At 71.2% G+C, this 11548-nt stretch overlaps 2 protein-coding genes across 2 annotated transcripts; one reads left to right on the top strand and one right to left on the bottom strand.

Moving 5' to 3' along the window:
* Window positions 1–523: 523 nt before the first annotated feature.
* LOC309604377 (ER membrane protein complex subunit 10-like) lies at window positions 524–3876 on the bottom strand. Its single transcript, XM_082339324.1, is given in 6 exon segments — window positions 524–590; window positions 592–711; window positions 1850–1930; window positions 2033–2145; window positions 2246–2312; window positions 3741–3876. Coding segments are annotated over 6 exon segments (567 nt in total). The 5' UTR covers window positions 3861–3876; the 3' UTR covers window position 524.
* Window positions 3877–4269: 393 nt separating this feature from the next.
* Window positions 4270–6426, top strand: LOC309604378 (Golgi-associated RAB2 interactor protein 5A-like; the record flags this gene model as incomplete). Its single annotated transcript, XM_082339325.1, has 3 exons — window positions 4270–4389; window positions 6039–6178; window positions 6254–6426. Coding segments are annotated over exons 1-3 (397 nt in total), but the record flags the coding sequence as incomplete, so codon positions are not given.
* Between the last annotated feature and the right edge of the window lie 5122 nt (window positions 6427–11548).

Here is an 11548-nt window from a genome sequence, read left to right as displayed (position 1 = left end):
GGTGTTGATGGCCTCCAGGTCCACGTCCTCCACCGCGTCCCCACGTCCCCCCCCACGTCCCCCATGTCCCCACGTCCCCCATGTCCCCACGTCCCCACCACATCCCCACGTCCCCACCGTGTCCCCGTGTCCCCGTGTCCCCACCGCGTTCCCCGTCACTCACGTGGCGGCGGGCAGGGGCTGCCGCAGGGCCACCGAGGTGTTGATGGCCTCCAGGTCCACGTCCTCCACCGCGTCCCCACGTCCCCACCACGTCCCCATGTCCCCATGTCCCCCCCACGTCCCCGTGTCCCCACCACATCCCCGTGTCCCCCACCGCGTCCCGCGTCCCCGTCACTCACGTGGCGGCGGGCAGGGGCTGCCGCAGGGCCACCGAGGTGTGTGAAGGCCTCCAGGTCCACGTCCTCCACCGCGTCCCCACGTCCCCCCCACGTCCCCATGTCCCCACGTCCCCATGTCCCCACCACATCCCCACGTCCCCATGTCCCCACCGTGTCCCCGTGTCCCCACCGCGTCCCCGTCACTCACGTGGCGGCGGGCAGGGGCTGCCGCAGGGCCACCGAGGTGTTGAAGGCCTCCAGGTCCACGTCCCTCCACCTCCGCGCCCCGGCAGGTCCCCGGCACGGCCACCACCCCCAGGGCCACCACGTTCCCGGCCACGTCCACGTGCAGCGTCAGCTGGTCCGAGAGGTGGGACTCCACCAGGGCGCACTGGGGGGCACGGGGGGACGGGGGTTATGGGGGCCCCGGGGGGACACGGGGGGACGGGGGGGGACGGGGGGGGACGGGGGGTGATGGGGGGCACTGGGGGGACGGGGGTTATGGGGGGCCCCGGGGGGACACGGGGGGACGGGGGGGGGACGGGGGGGGGACGGGGGTGATGGGGGGGCACGGGGGGACGGGGGTTATGGGGGCCCCGGGGGGACACGGGGGGCGGGGGGGAACGGGGGTGATGGGGGCACTGGGGGGACGGGGGTTATGGGGGCCCCGGGGGGACACGGGGGGACGGGGGGGGGACAGGGGGTGATGGGGGCACAGGGGGGCACGGGGGGACGGGGGTTATGGGGGCCCCGGGGGGACACGGGGGGACGGGGGGGGACGGGGGGGGGACGGGGGGTGATGGGGGGCACGGGGGGACGGGGGTTATGGGGGCCCCGGGGGGACACGGGGGGATGGGGGGGGACGGGGGGGTGATGGGGGGCACGGGGGGACGGGGGGGGGACGGGGGGTGATGGGGGGGTGATGGGGGCATTGGGGGGGACAGGGGACACGGGGGGACGGGGGTTATGGGGTGACAGGGGGCACTGAGGGGGACACGGGGTGATGGGGGCACCAGGGTGACACATGGGGTGACAGGGGACATGGGGGGGACACGGGGTGATGGGGGGGACAAGGGACAGGGGGTGACAGGGGGGACACTGACGGGGGGACAGGGTGACAGGGGGACCAAGGGGGACACAGGGTGACAGGGGGGACACCGAGGGGGGGACAGGGTGACAGGGACACCGGGGGGGACACAGGGTGACAGTGGGGACACCGGGGGGGGACACAGGGTGACAGGGGGACCGAGGGGGGGACAGGGTGATGGGGGGGTCACTGGGGGGGGGACACAGGGTGATGGGGGGGACACCGAGGGGGGGACACAGGGTGACAGTGGGGACACCGGGGGGGGACACAGGGTGACGGGGGGACACCGAGGGGGGGACAGGGGGCAGCCCGGGGCCAACGGGGGGCCATCAGGGGGCGAAAAGGGGGTGTGGGGGGGGGGCGGGGGGGGGGAGGGGACAACGGGGGCCCCCAGGGCGGGGTGCCCCCCCCACTCACCGCCCGGAGGAAGGAGGTGACGTACTGGGGGCCGCTCTCCTCCCCGGGGCCCAGGGGGGCTGCGGATCCCCCGCAGCCGGTACAGCCCGTCCCTCGCCGCCACCTCCTGCGGGGGGGGGACGGGGACAGTGTCACCCCCCTGCCAGGTCCCCCCGGGGTCCCCCCAACCCCTCGGGGTCCCCCCAAACCCCGGGGTCCCCCCCCGAACCCGCAGCCGGTTGCGTTCGTCCTCGCTGAGCTGTTTCTGGGTGAGGGCGGGGGCGGGTTCGGCGCCGGGGGTCCAGGCCAGCGTCCCCCGTTTGCGAAAGCGGGGGGTGTCGTCTAGGGAAGGGACAGACGGACGGACAGGGGACCGCTTGGGTGACCCCAGCGTCCCCATGTCCCCCCCCCCCCGCTGTCCCCTGCGCCCCCCCGAACTCACCCAGCTCGAAGGAGTGCTCCAGCGGCAGGGAGAGGCCGCAGGCCTCCCCGTCACGGCTCTCGCCGGGCTGCGGGGGGAGAGAAAGGGGGGGGCGGTGGGGGCAGGGAGGGGACCCCGGGATGGGGAACCCCCCCCCCCGGGATGGGGGGACCCCCCCCGAAGAGGGGACCCCCCCCCAAAAAGCGGGGACCCCCCCCAAAAGAGGGGGACGCCCCCCAAAAGGCCCCCCCCCCTTCCCCCACAACAGGACCCAGGCCAGGGTCACCCTGCTCATGAATATTAATGAGCCGGCCGGTTTTGTGCCCGCCCCTCATTAATATTAACGAGATGAGTGCAGGCAGGGGCACTGGCCGTCTCTCATGAATATTAATGAGCAAAGAAAGATTTGAGGCTGCTCCTCATGAATATTAACGAGCCGACACCACACAGTGCAAGTGGCACTGGCCACCCCTCATGAATATTAATGAGCCACGATTTGTGCCCGCCCCAATGAATATTAACGAGATGACCGCAAGCAGGGGTGCTGCCCATCGCTCATGAATATTAATCAGCCACGATTTGTGCCCGCCCCCGGTGAATATTAACAAAACAACGGCAGACAGTGGCACTGCCCATCCCTCATGAATATTAATGAGCTGGTAATCGGTAATAGCTGCCTGTTCATGAATATTAATGAGGAGATGGGGTGCTGCCTGCCCTCTGCTCATGAATATTAATGAACAGACACTGGGCACCGCCCACCCACTATAAACCTTATAAATTAGTGTGGGGCGGTGCCCGCCTTCTCGTGAATATTAATGAGCTGTCACCAGTCAGGACCTGCTTTCATGAATATTAAGCAGCTCCCACCAGCCAGGATCATTAATATTAATGAGCTGTCACCTACCAGCCCATAATTTCCATTATTAATGAGTCACCACCAGCCAAGAGTCGCTTCCTCATCAATATTAATGAGCTCCCACTCAGCAGTTCATCTCCCTCATCATTATTAATGAGCTGCTCATAGGGCCCGCCCCCCATAAGCCACCGTGGGGCAGTCCCCGCCCCCTCCTGAATATTAATGAGCTATCACCAGGGAAGAGCTCATTACTCACAAATATTAATGAGCTGCCACCACCTATCTCCTTACTCATGAATATTAATGAGCTGCCACCACAGATAACGGTCTTACTCATCAATATTAATGAGCTCTCACTTGGTAGCCCCTGCCCCCCCACGCCTGTCAGTCAGCGGGGCAGTGCCCGCCCCCTCCTGAATATTAATGAGCCGGCAGGCGACAGCACCCGCTCCCTCATTAATATTAATGAGGTCCCCTTGCCCATACACACCCCCTCCATGAATACGAACGAAGGGGCTGGGGGGGGGCAAACCGGGGGGGTGGGGTGGGCGTGTCCCGCCCCCTCATTAATATTAACGAGTCGGCACCCCCCCCGACAGGCCCCGCCCCCCTCATTACTATTAACGCCGCGGCCCCCGGCCCCGCCCCGCCGCTCACCCGCAGCCCGGGGCCTCCCCGGCAGCTCCCGCCGCCGCCGCCCAGCGCCGCCGCCGCCGCCGCCGCCAGCAGCGCCAGGCCCAGGCCCGGCCCCGGGGCCGCCCGCCGCCGCGCCGCCATCTTGGCCGCGCAGGGCACGACGGGACGGCGGCGGGAAGGGGCGGGGCACGGCGGGAAGGGGCGGGGCACGGCGGGAAGGGGCGGGGCACGGCGGGAAAGGGGCGGGGCACGGCGGGAAAGGGGCGTGGCGCCGAGAGGCGGGAGCGGGGCGGTAAGCGGAGGGGGCGTGGCTAAAAGGGGGCGTGGTTCGCGGGGGAGGGCGTGGTTAAAGGGGGGCGTGGTCATCGCCCGGCGGGCCGCGGCGCGCGAGGCCGCGGGCGCCATCTTGAGGCGTCCCGGCGCCATCTTGAGCGGCGGCACCGCTCGCCTGCCCGCGGCCCTCTCCGAGCCCCCCCGGGCCTCCGTGAGCCCCCCCCCGGGCCTCCGTGAGCCCCCCCCCGGGCCTCCGTGAGCCCCCCCGGGCCTCCGCGAGCCCTTCCCTTCCCCCGGGGCCCTCCCCGGCCGCATGGGCCGGCTGTGGCGCTGCCTGGCCCGGGGGGAGTACGGGCGGCTGCGGGACTGCCCGCTCTTCGAGAGCGACTTCCTGCAGGTGAGGGGAGGCCCCGCGGCCGCGGCCCCCGTGGCCCCGTGGCCCCTCAGCCGTGGCCCTGTCCCCCTCCGTGTGTCCCCTCAGCCATCGCCTTGTCCCCTTCGCCTGTCCCCTCAGCCGTGGCCCCCGTGGCCCTGTGTCCCCTCAGCCGTGGCCCTGTCCCCTTCGCCTGTCCCCTCAGCCATGGCCCCCACAGCCCCGTCCACCCCCCCCCTTGTCCCCCCAGCCATGGCCCTGTGTCCCCCTCACTTGTCCCCCCAGCCATGCCCTTGCCCCCTTGTCCCCCCCATACCTGTCCCCTCTTCTGTGGCCCTGTCCCCATGTCTGTGTCCCCTCAGCCATGGCCCCCGTGGCCCTGTGTCCCCCTCCCCATGTCCCCACAGCCATGGCCCTGTGTCCCCCCAGCTGTGGCCTTGTCCCCCTGCCCGTGGCCCCCCAGCCATGGCCCTGTGTCCCCCTTCTTGTCCCCCCAGCCACGGCCTTGTCCCCCTGCCTGTGTCCCCCCAGCCACGGCCCTGTGTCCCCCTCACTTGTCCCCCCAGCCATGGCCCCCACAGCCCCGTCCCCCCCCTCTTGTCCCCTCAGCCGTGACCATGTCCCCCTCCCCGTGTCCCCTCAGCCGTGGCCCTGTGTCCCCCCTCGCCTGTCCCCCCTCAGCCATGGCCTTGTCCCCCCCTTGTCCCCCCCATACCTGTCCCCTCTTCTGTGGCCCTGTCCCCTTTGCCTGTGTCCCCTCACCTGTGGCCATGGCCCCCCACAGCCCTGTCCCCCCTCTTGTCCCCCCAGCCATGGACCTGTGTCCCCCTTCTTGTCCCCTCAGCCATCGCCTTGTCCCCTCCATACTTGTCCCCTCTTTTGTGGCCCTGTCCCCCAGTCTGTGTCCCCCCAGCCATGGCCCCGTGTCCCCTCAGCTGTGGCCTTGTCCCCCTCCCCGTGGCCCCCCAGCCATGGCCCTGTGTCCCCCTCCCCATGTCCCTTCAACCATGGCCCTGTGTCCCCCTTCTTGTCCCCTCAGCCATCGCCTTGTCCCCTCCATACTTGTCCCCTCTTTTGTGGCCCTGTCCCCCAGTCTGTGTCCCCCCAGCCATGGCCCCGTGTCCCCTCAGCTGTGGCCTTGTCCCCCTCCCCGTGGCCCCCCAGCCATGGCCCTGTGTCCCCCTCCCCATGTCCCTTCAACCATGGCCCTGTGTCCCCCTTCTTGTCCCCCCAGCCACGGCCTTGTCCCCCTGCCTGTGTCCCCCCAGCCATGGCCCCCATGGCCCTGTGTCCCCTCAGCTGTGGCCTTGTCCCCCTGCCTGTGTCCCCCCAGCCATGGCCCTGTGTCCCCCTCACTTGTCCCCCCAGCCATGGCCCTGTGTCCCCCTCCCCATGTCCCCTCAGCCATGGCCCTGTGTCCCCCTTCTTGTCCCCTCAGCCATCGCCTTGTCCCCCCCATACCTGTCCCCTCTTTTGTGGCCCTGTCCCCCAGTCTGTGTCCCCCCAGCCATGGCCCCGTGTCCCCTCAGCTGTGGCCTTGTCCCCCTCCCCGTGTCCCCTCAGCCATGGCCCCCATGGCCCCGTGCCCCCCACCCCGTCCCCCTCCCCGCGTCCCCCCAGCCCCCTCCCCCGCGCCCCCCCCCCCCCCCGTCACCGGGTCCCTGTCCCCGCAGGTGACGCGCAGCGGCGAGGCGGCCAGCCGGGTGACGGTGGGCATCGCCGCCACCAGCCCCCTCCTCCCGCTCCCCGACCTCATGCTGCTGGCGCGGCCGCCGCCGGCGGCCCCCGAAGCCGAGGAGCTCCAGCTTTTCGGGTGAGCCCCCGCTCCCCCCCCCCCAGCACCCCGACACCCTGACCCCCCCCCGACAGCCGCCCTCCTCCCCGCCAGGCTCTTGCCGCTGTCCTGCGTCCGTCTGTCCCTGCACAGCCGCCGGCGTCACCAGCTCCGGGCGCGCCTGGTCACCGGCCGAACCTTCTACCTCCAGCTCCTGGCGCCGCCCCAACGCCTCCATCGCGTCTTCGTCCGCTGGATCCGGCTCCTCTTCCTCCTCAGGGACCCCGGTGGGTGCCCCCCGCCCCCCCGGGGACTCCCTGGGGGGGGACGGGACCCCGGGCCCCCCCTGGGGACGGCGAGGAGCTGGGAGAGGGGGCGCCCGGCCCCCCCCCCCCAATAAAGGTGGAAGGGAGATGGTGTGGGCCCCCCGTGCTGCGACTGGCCCCGCCTCGACCCCGGGAAGGACAGACGGACGCCCCGGTCACCCCTGGGGACTCCCACAGCCCCCCGGGAAGGACAGACGGACACCCCGGTCACCCCTGGGGACTCCCGCAGCCCCCCGGGAAGGACAGAGGGACGCCCCGGTCACCCCCTGGGGACTCTGTAGCCCCCCGGGAAGGACAGACGGACGTCCCGGTCACCCCTGGGGACTCCCGCAGCCCCCCGGGAAGGACAGACGGACGCCCCGGTCACCCCTGGGGACTCTGTAGCCCCCCGGGAAGGACAGACGGACGTCCCGGTCACCCCTGGGGACTCCCGCAGCCCCCCGGGAAGGACAGAGGGACGCCCCGGTCACCCCTGGGGACTCCCGCAGCCCCCCGGGAAGGACAGACGGACGCCCCGGTCACCCCTGGGGACTCTGTAGCCCCCCGGGAAGGACAGACGGACGCCCCGGTCACCCCGGGGACTCCCGCAGCCCCCCGGGAAGGACAGACGGACGCCCCGGTCACCCCTGGGGACTCCCGCAGCCCCCCGGGAAGGACAGACGGACATCCCGGTCACCCCTGGGGACTCTGTAGCCCCCCGGAAGGACAGACGGATGCCCCGGTCACCCCTGGGGACTCCCGCAGCCCCCCGGGAAGGACAGAGGGACGCCCCGGTCACCCCTGGGGACTCTGTAGCCCCCCGGGAAGGACAGACGGACGTCCCGGTCACCCCTGGGGACTCCCGCAGCCCCCCGGGAAGGACAGAGGGACGCCCCGGTCACCCCTGGGGACTCTGTAGCCCCCCGGGAAGGACAGAGGGACGCCCCGGTCACCCCTGGGGACTCCCGCAGCCCCCTGGGAAGGACAGACGGACGCCCCGGTCACCCCTGGGGACTCCCGCAGCCCCCTGGGAAGGACAGACGGACGCCCCGGTCACCCCTGGGGACTCTGTAGCCCCCCGGGAAGGACAGACGGACATCCCGGTCACCCCTGGGGACTCCCGCAGCCCCCCGGGAAGGACAGACGGATGCCCCGGTCACCCCTGGGGACTCCCACAGCCCCCCGGGAAGGACAGAGGGACGCCCCGGTCACCCCTGGGGACTCCCGCAGCCCCCGGGAAGGACAGATGGACGTCCCGGTCACCCCTGGGGACTCCCGCAGCCCCCCGGGAAGGACAGACGGACGCCCCGGTCACCCCTGGGGACTCCCGCAGCCCCCCGGGAAGGACAGACGGACGCCCCGGTCACCCCTGGGGACTCCCGCAGCCCACTGGGAAGGACAGACGGACGCCCCGGTCACCGCTGGGGACTCTGTAGCCCCCCGGAAGGACAGATGGACCCCCCCCAAACCCCCAGGAAGGACAGACAGACACCCCCATAGCCCCAGGAAGGACAGACGGACCCCCCCCATAACCCCAGGAAGGACAGACGGACCCCCCCCCCATAGCCCCAGGAAGGACAGACGGACCCCCCCCCATAGCCCCAGGAAGGACAGACGGACCCCCCCCCCCCATAGCCCCAGGAAGGACAGACGGACCCCCCCCCCCCCCCATAGCCCCAGGAAGGACAGACGGACCCCCCCCCCATAGCCCCAGGAAGGACAGACGGACCCCCCCCCCCCCCCCCCCCATAGCCCCAGGAAGGACAGACGGACCCCCCATAGCCCCAGGAAGGACAGACGGACCCCCCCCCATAGCCCCAGGAAGGACAGACGGACCCCCCCCCCCCCCATAGCCCCAGGAAGGACAGACGGACCCCCCCCCAAACCCCCAGGAGGGACAGACAGACACCCCCCATAGCCCCAGGAAGGACAGACGGACCCCCCCCATAGCCCCAGGAAGGACAGACGGACACCCCCCCCCATAGCCCCAGGAAGGACAGACGGACGCCCCGGTCACCCCTGGGGACTCCCACAGCCCCCCGGGAAGGACAGACGGACGCCCCGGTCACCCCTGGGGACTCTGTAGCCCCCCGGGAAGGACAGACGGACGCCCCGGTCACCCTGGGGACTCCCGCAGCCCCCCGGGAAGGACAGACGGACGCCCCGGTCACCGCTGGGGACTCTGTAGCCCCCCGGGAAGGACAGACGGACACCCCGGTCACCCTTGGGGACTCCCGCAGCCCCCCGGAAGGACAGACGGACGCCCCGGTCACCCCTGGGGACTCCCGCAGCCCCCCGGGAAGGACAGACGGACGCCCCGGTCACCGCTGGGGACTCTGTAGCCCCCCGGGAAGGACAGAGGGACGCCCCGGTCACCCCTGGGGACTCCCGCAGCCCCCCGGGAAGGACAGAGGGACGCCCTGGTCACCCCTGGGGACTCCCGCAGCCCCCTGGGAAGGACAGACGGACGCCCCGGTCACCCCTGGGGACTCTGTAGCCCCCCGGGAAGGACAGACGGACATCCCGGTCACCCCTGGGGACTCTGTAGCCCCCCGGAAGGACAGATGGACGTCCCGGTCACCCCTGGGGACTCCCGCAGCCCCCCGGGAAGGACAGAGGGACGCCCCGGTCACCCCTGGGGACTCTGTAGCCCCCCGGGAAGGACAGACGGACGTCCCGGTCACCCCTGGGGACTCCCGCAGCCCCCCGGGAAGGACAGAGGGACGCCCCGGTCACCCCTGGGGACTCCCGCAGCCCCCTGGGAAGGACAGACGGACGCCCCGGTCACCCCTGGGGACTCTGTAGCCCCCCGGGAAGGACAGACGGACATCCCGGTCACCCCTGGGGACTCCCGCAGCCCCCCGGGAAGGACAGACGGATGCCCCGGTCACCCCTGGGGACTCTGTAGCCCCCCGGGAAGGACAGACGGATGCCCCGGTCACCCCTGGGGACTCCCGCAGCCCCCCGGGAAGGACAGACGGACGCCCCGGTCACCCCTGGGGACTCCCGCAGCCCCCCGGGAAGGACAGAGGGACGCCCCGGTCACCCCTGGGGACTCTGTAGCCCCCCGGGAAGGACAGACGGACGCCCCGGTCACCCCTGGGGACTCCCGCAGCCCCCCGGAAGGACAGATGGACCCCCCCCAAACCCCCAGGAAGGACAGACAGACACCCCCATAGCCCCAGGAAGGACAGACGGACCCCCCCCATAGCCCCAGGAAGGACAGACGGACCCCCCCCCCATAGCCCCAGGAAGGACAGACGGACCCCCCCCCAAACCCCCAGGAAGGACAGACGGACCCCCCATAGCCCCAGGAAGGACAGACGGACCCCCCCCCCCATAGCCCCAGGAAGGACAGACAGACACCCCCATAGCCCCAGGAAGGACAGACGGACCCCCCCCCATAGCCCCAGGAAGGACAGACGGACACCCCCCCCCCCATAGCCCCAGGAAGGACAGACGGACCCCCATAGCCCCAGGAAGGACAGACGGACCCCCCCCCCATAGCCCCAGGAAGGACAGACGGACCCCCCCCCCCCCTAGCCCCAGGAAGGACAGACGGACCCCCCCCCCATAGCCCCAGGAAGGACAGACGGACCCCCCCCCCCCCATAGCCCCAGGAAGGACAGACCGACCCCCCCCATAGCCCCAGGAAGGACAGACGGACCCCCCCCCATAGCCCCAGGAAGGACAGACGGACCCCCCCCCCATAGCCCCAGGAAGGACAGACGGACCCCCCCCATAGCCCCAGGAAGGACAGACGGACACCCCCCCCCATAGCCCCAGGAAGGACAGACGGACCCCCCCCCCCATAGCCCCAGGAAGGACAGACGGACACCCCCCCCCCATAGCCCCAGGAAGGACAGACGGACCCCCCCCATAGCCCCAGGAAGGACAGACGGACCCCCCCCCCATAGCCCCAGGAAGGACAGACGGACCCCCCATAGCCCCAGGAAGGACAGACGGACCCCCCCCCATAGCCCCAGGAAGGACAGACGGACCCCCCCCCCCATAGCCCCAGGAAGGACATACGGACACCCCCCCCCATAGCCCCAGGAAGGACAGACGGACCCCCATAGCCCCAGGAAGGACAGACGGACCCCCCCCCCCATAGCCCCAGGAAGGACAGACGGACCCCCCATAGCCCCAGGAAGGACAGACGGACCCCCCCCCCATAGCCCCAGGAAGGACAGACGGACCCCCCATAGCCCCAGGAAGGACAGACGGACCCCCCCCCCATAGCCCCAGGAAGGACAGACGGACCCCCCCCCATAGCCCCAGGAAGGACAGACGGACCCCCCCCCCATAGCCCCAGGAAGGACAGACGGACCCCCCCCATAGCCCCAGGAAGGACAGACGGACCCCCCCCCCCCCATAGCCCCAGGAAGGACAGACGGACCCCCCCCCATAGCCCCAGGAAGGACAGACGGACACCCCCCCCCCATAGCCCCAGGAAGGACAGACGGACCCCCCCCCCCATAGCCCCAGGAAGGACAGACGGACCCCCCATAGCCCCAGGAAGGACAGACGGACCCCCCCCCCCATAGCCCCAGGAAGGACAGACGGACCCCCCATAGCCCCAGGAAGGACAGACGGACCCCCCCCCCCATAGCCCCAGGAAGGACAGACGGACCCCCCCCCCCATAGCCCCAGGAAGGACAGACGGACCCCCCCCCCCCCCATAGCCCCAGGAAGGACAGACGGACCCCCCCCCATAGCCCAGGAAGGACAGATGGACACCCCCCCCCATAGCCCAGGAAGGACAGACGGACCCCCCCCCATAGCCCCAGGAAGGACAGACGGACCCCCCCCCCATAGCCCCAGGAAGGACAGACGGACCCCCCATAGCCCCAGGAAGGACAGACGGACCCCCCCCCATAGCCCCAGGAAGGACAGACGGACCCCCCCCCATAGCCCCAGGAAGGACAGACGGACGCCCCATAGCCCCAGGAAGGACAGACGGACCCCCCCCCCCATAGCCCCAGGAAGGACAGACGGACCCCCCCATAGACCCAGGAAGGACAGACGGACCCCCCCCCCCATAGCCCCAGGAAGGACAGACGGACCCCCCCCATAGCCCCAGGAAGGACAGACGGACCCCCCC

This window comes from Platalea leucorodia (genome assembly GCF_965183815.1).
Source record: "Platalea leucorodia genome assembly, contig: HAP1_HAP1_SCAFFOLD_719, whole genome shotgun sequence".
Taxonomy (NCBI): domain Eukaryota; kingdom Metazoa; phylum Chordata; class Aves; order Pelecaniformes; family Threskiornithidae; genus Platalea; species Platalea leucorodia.
Note: the sequence above shows the minus strand (reverse complement) of the source record. Positions and strands in the feature narration are given on the sequence as shown.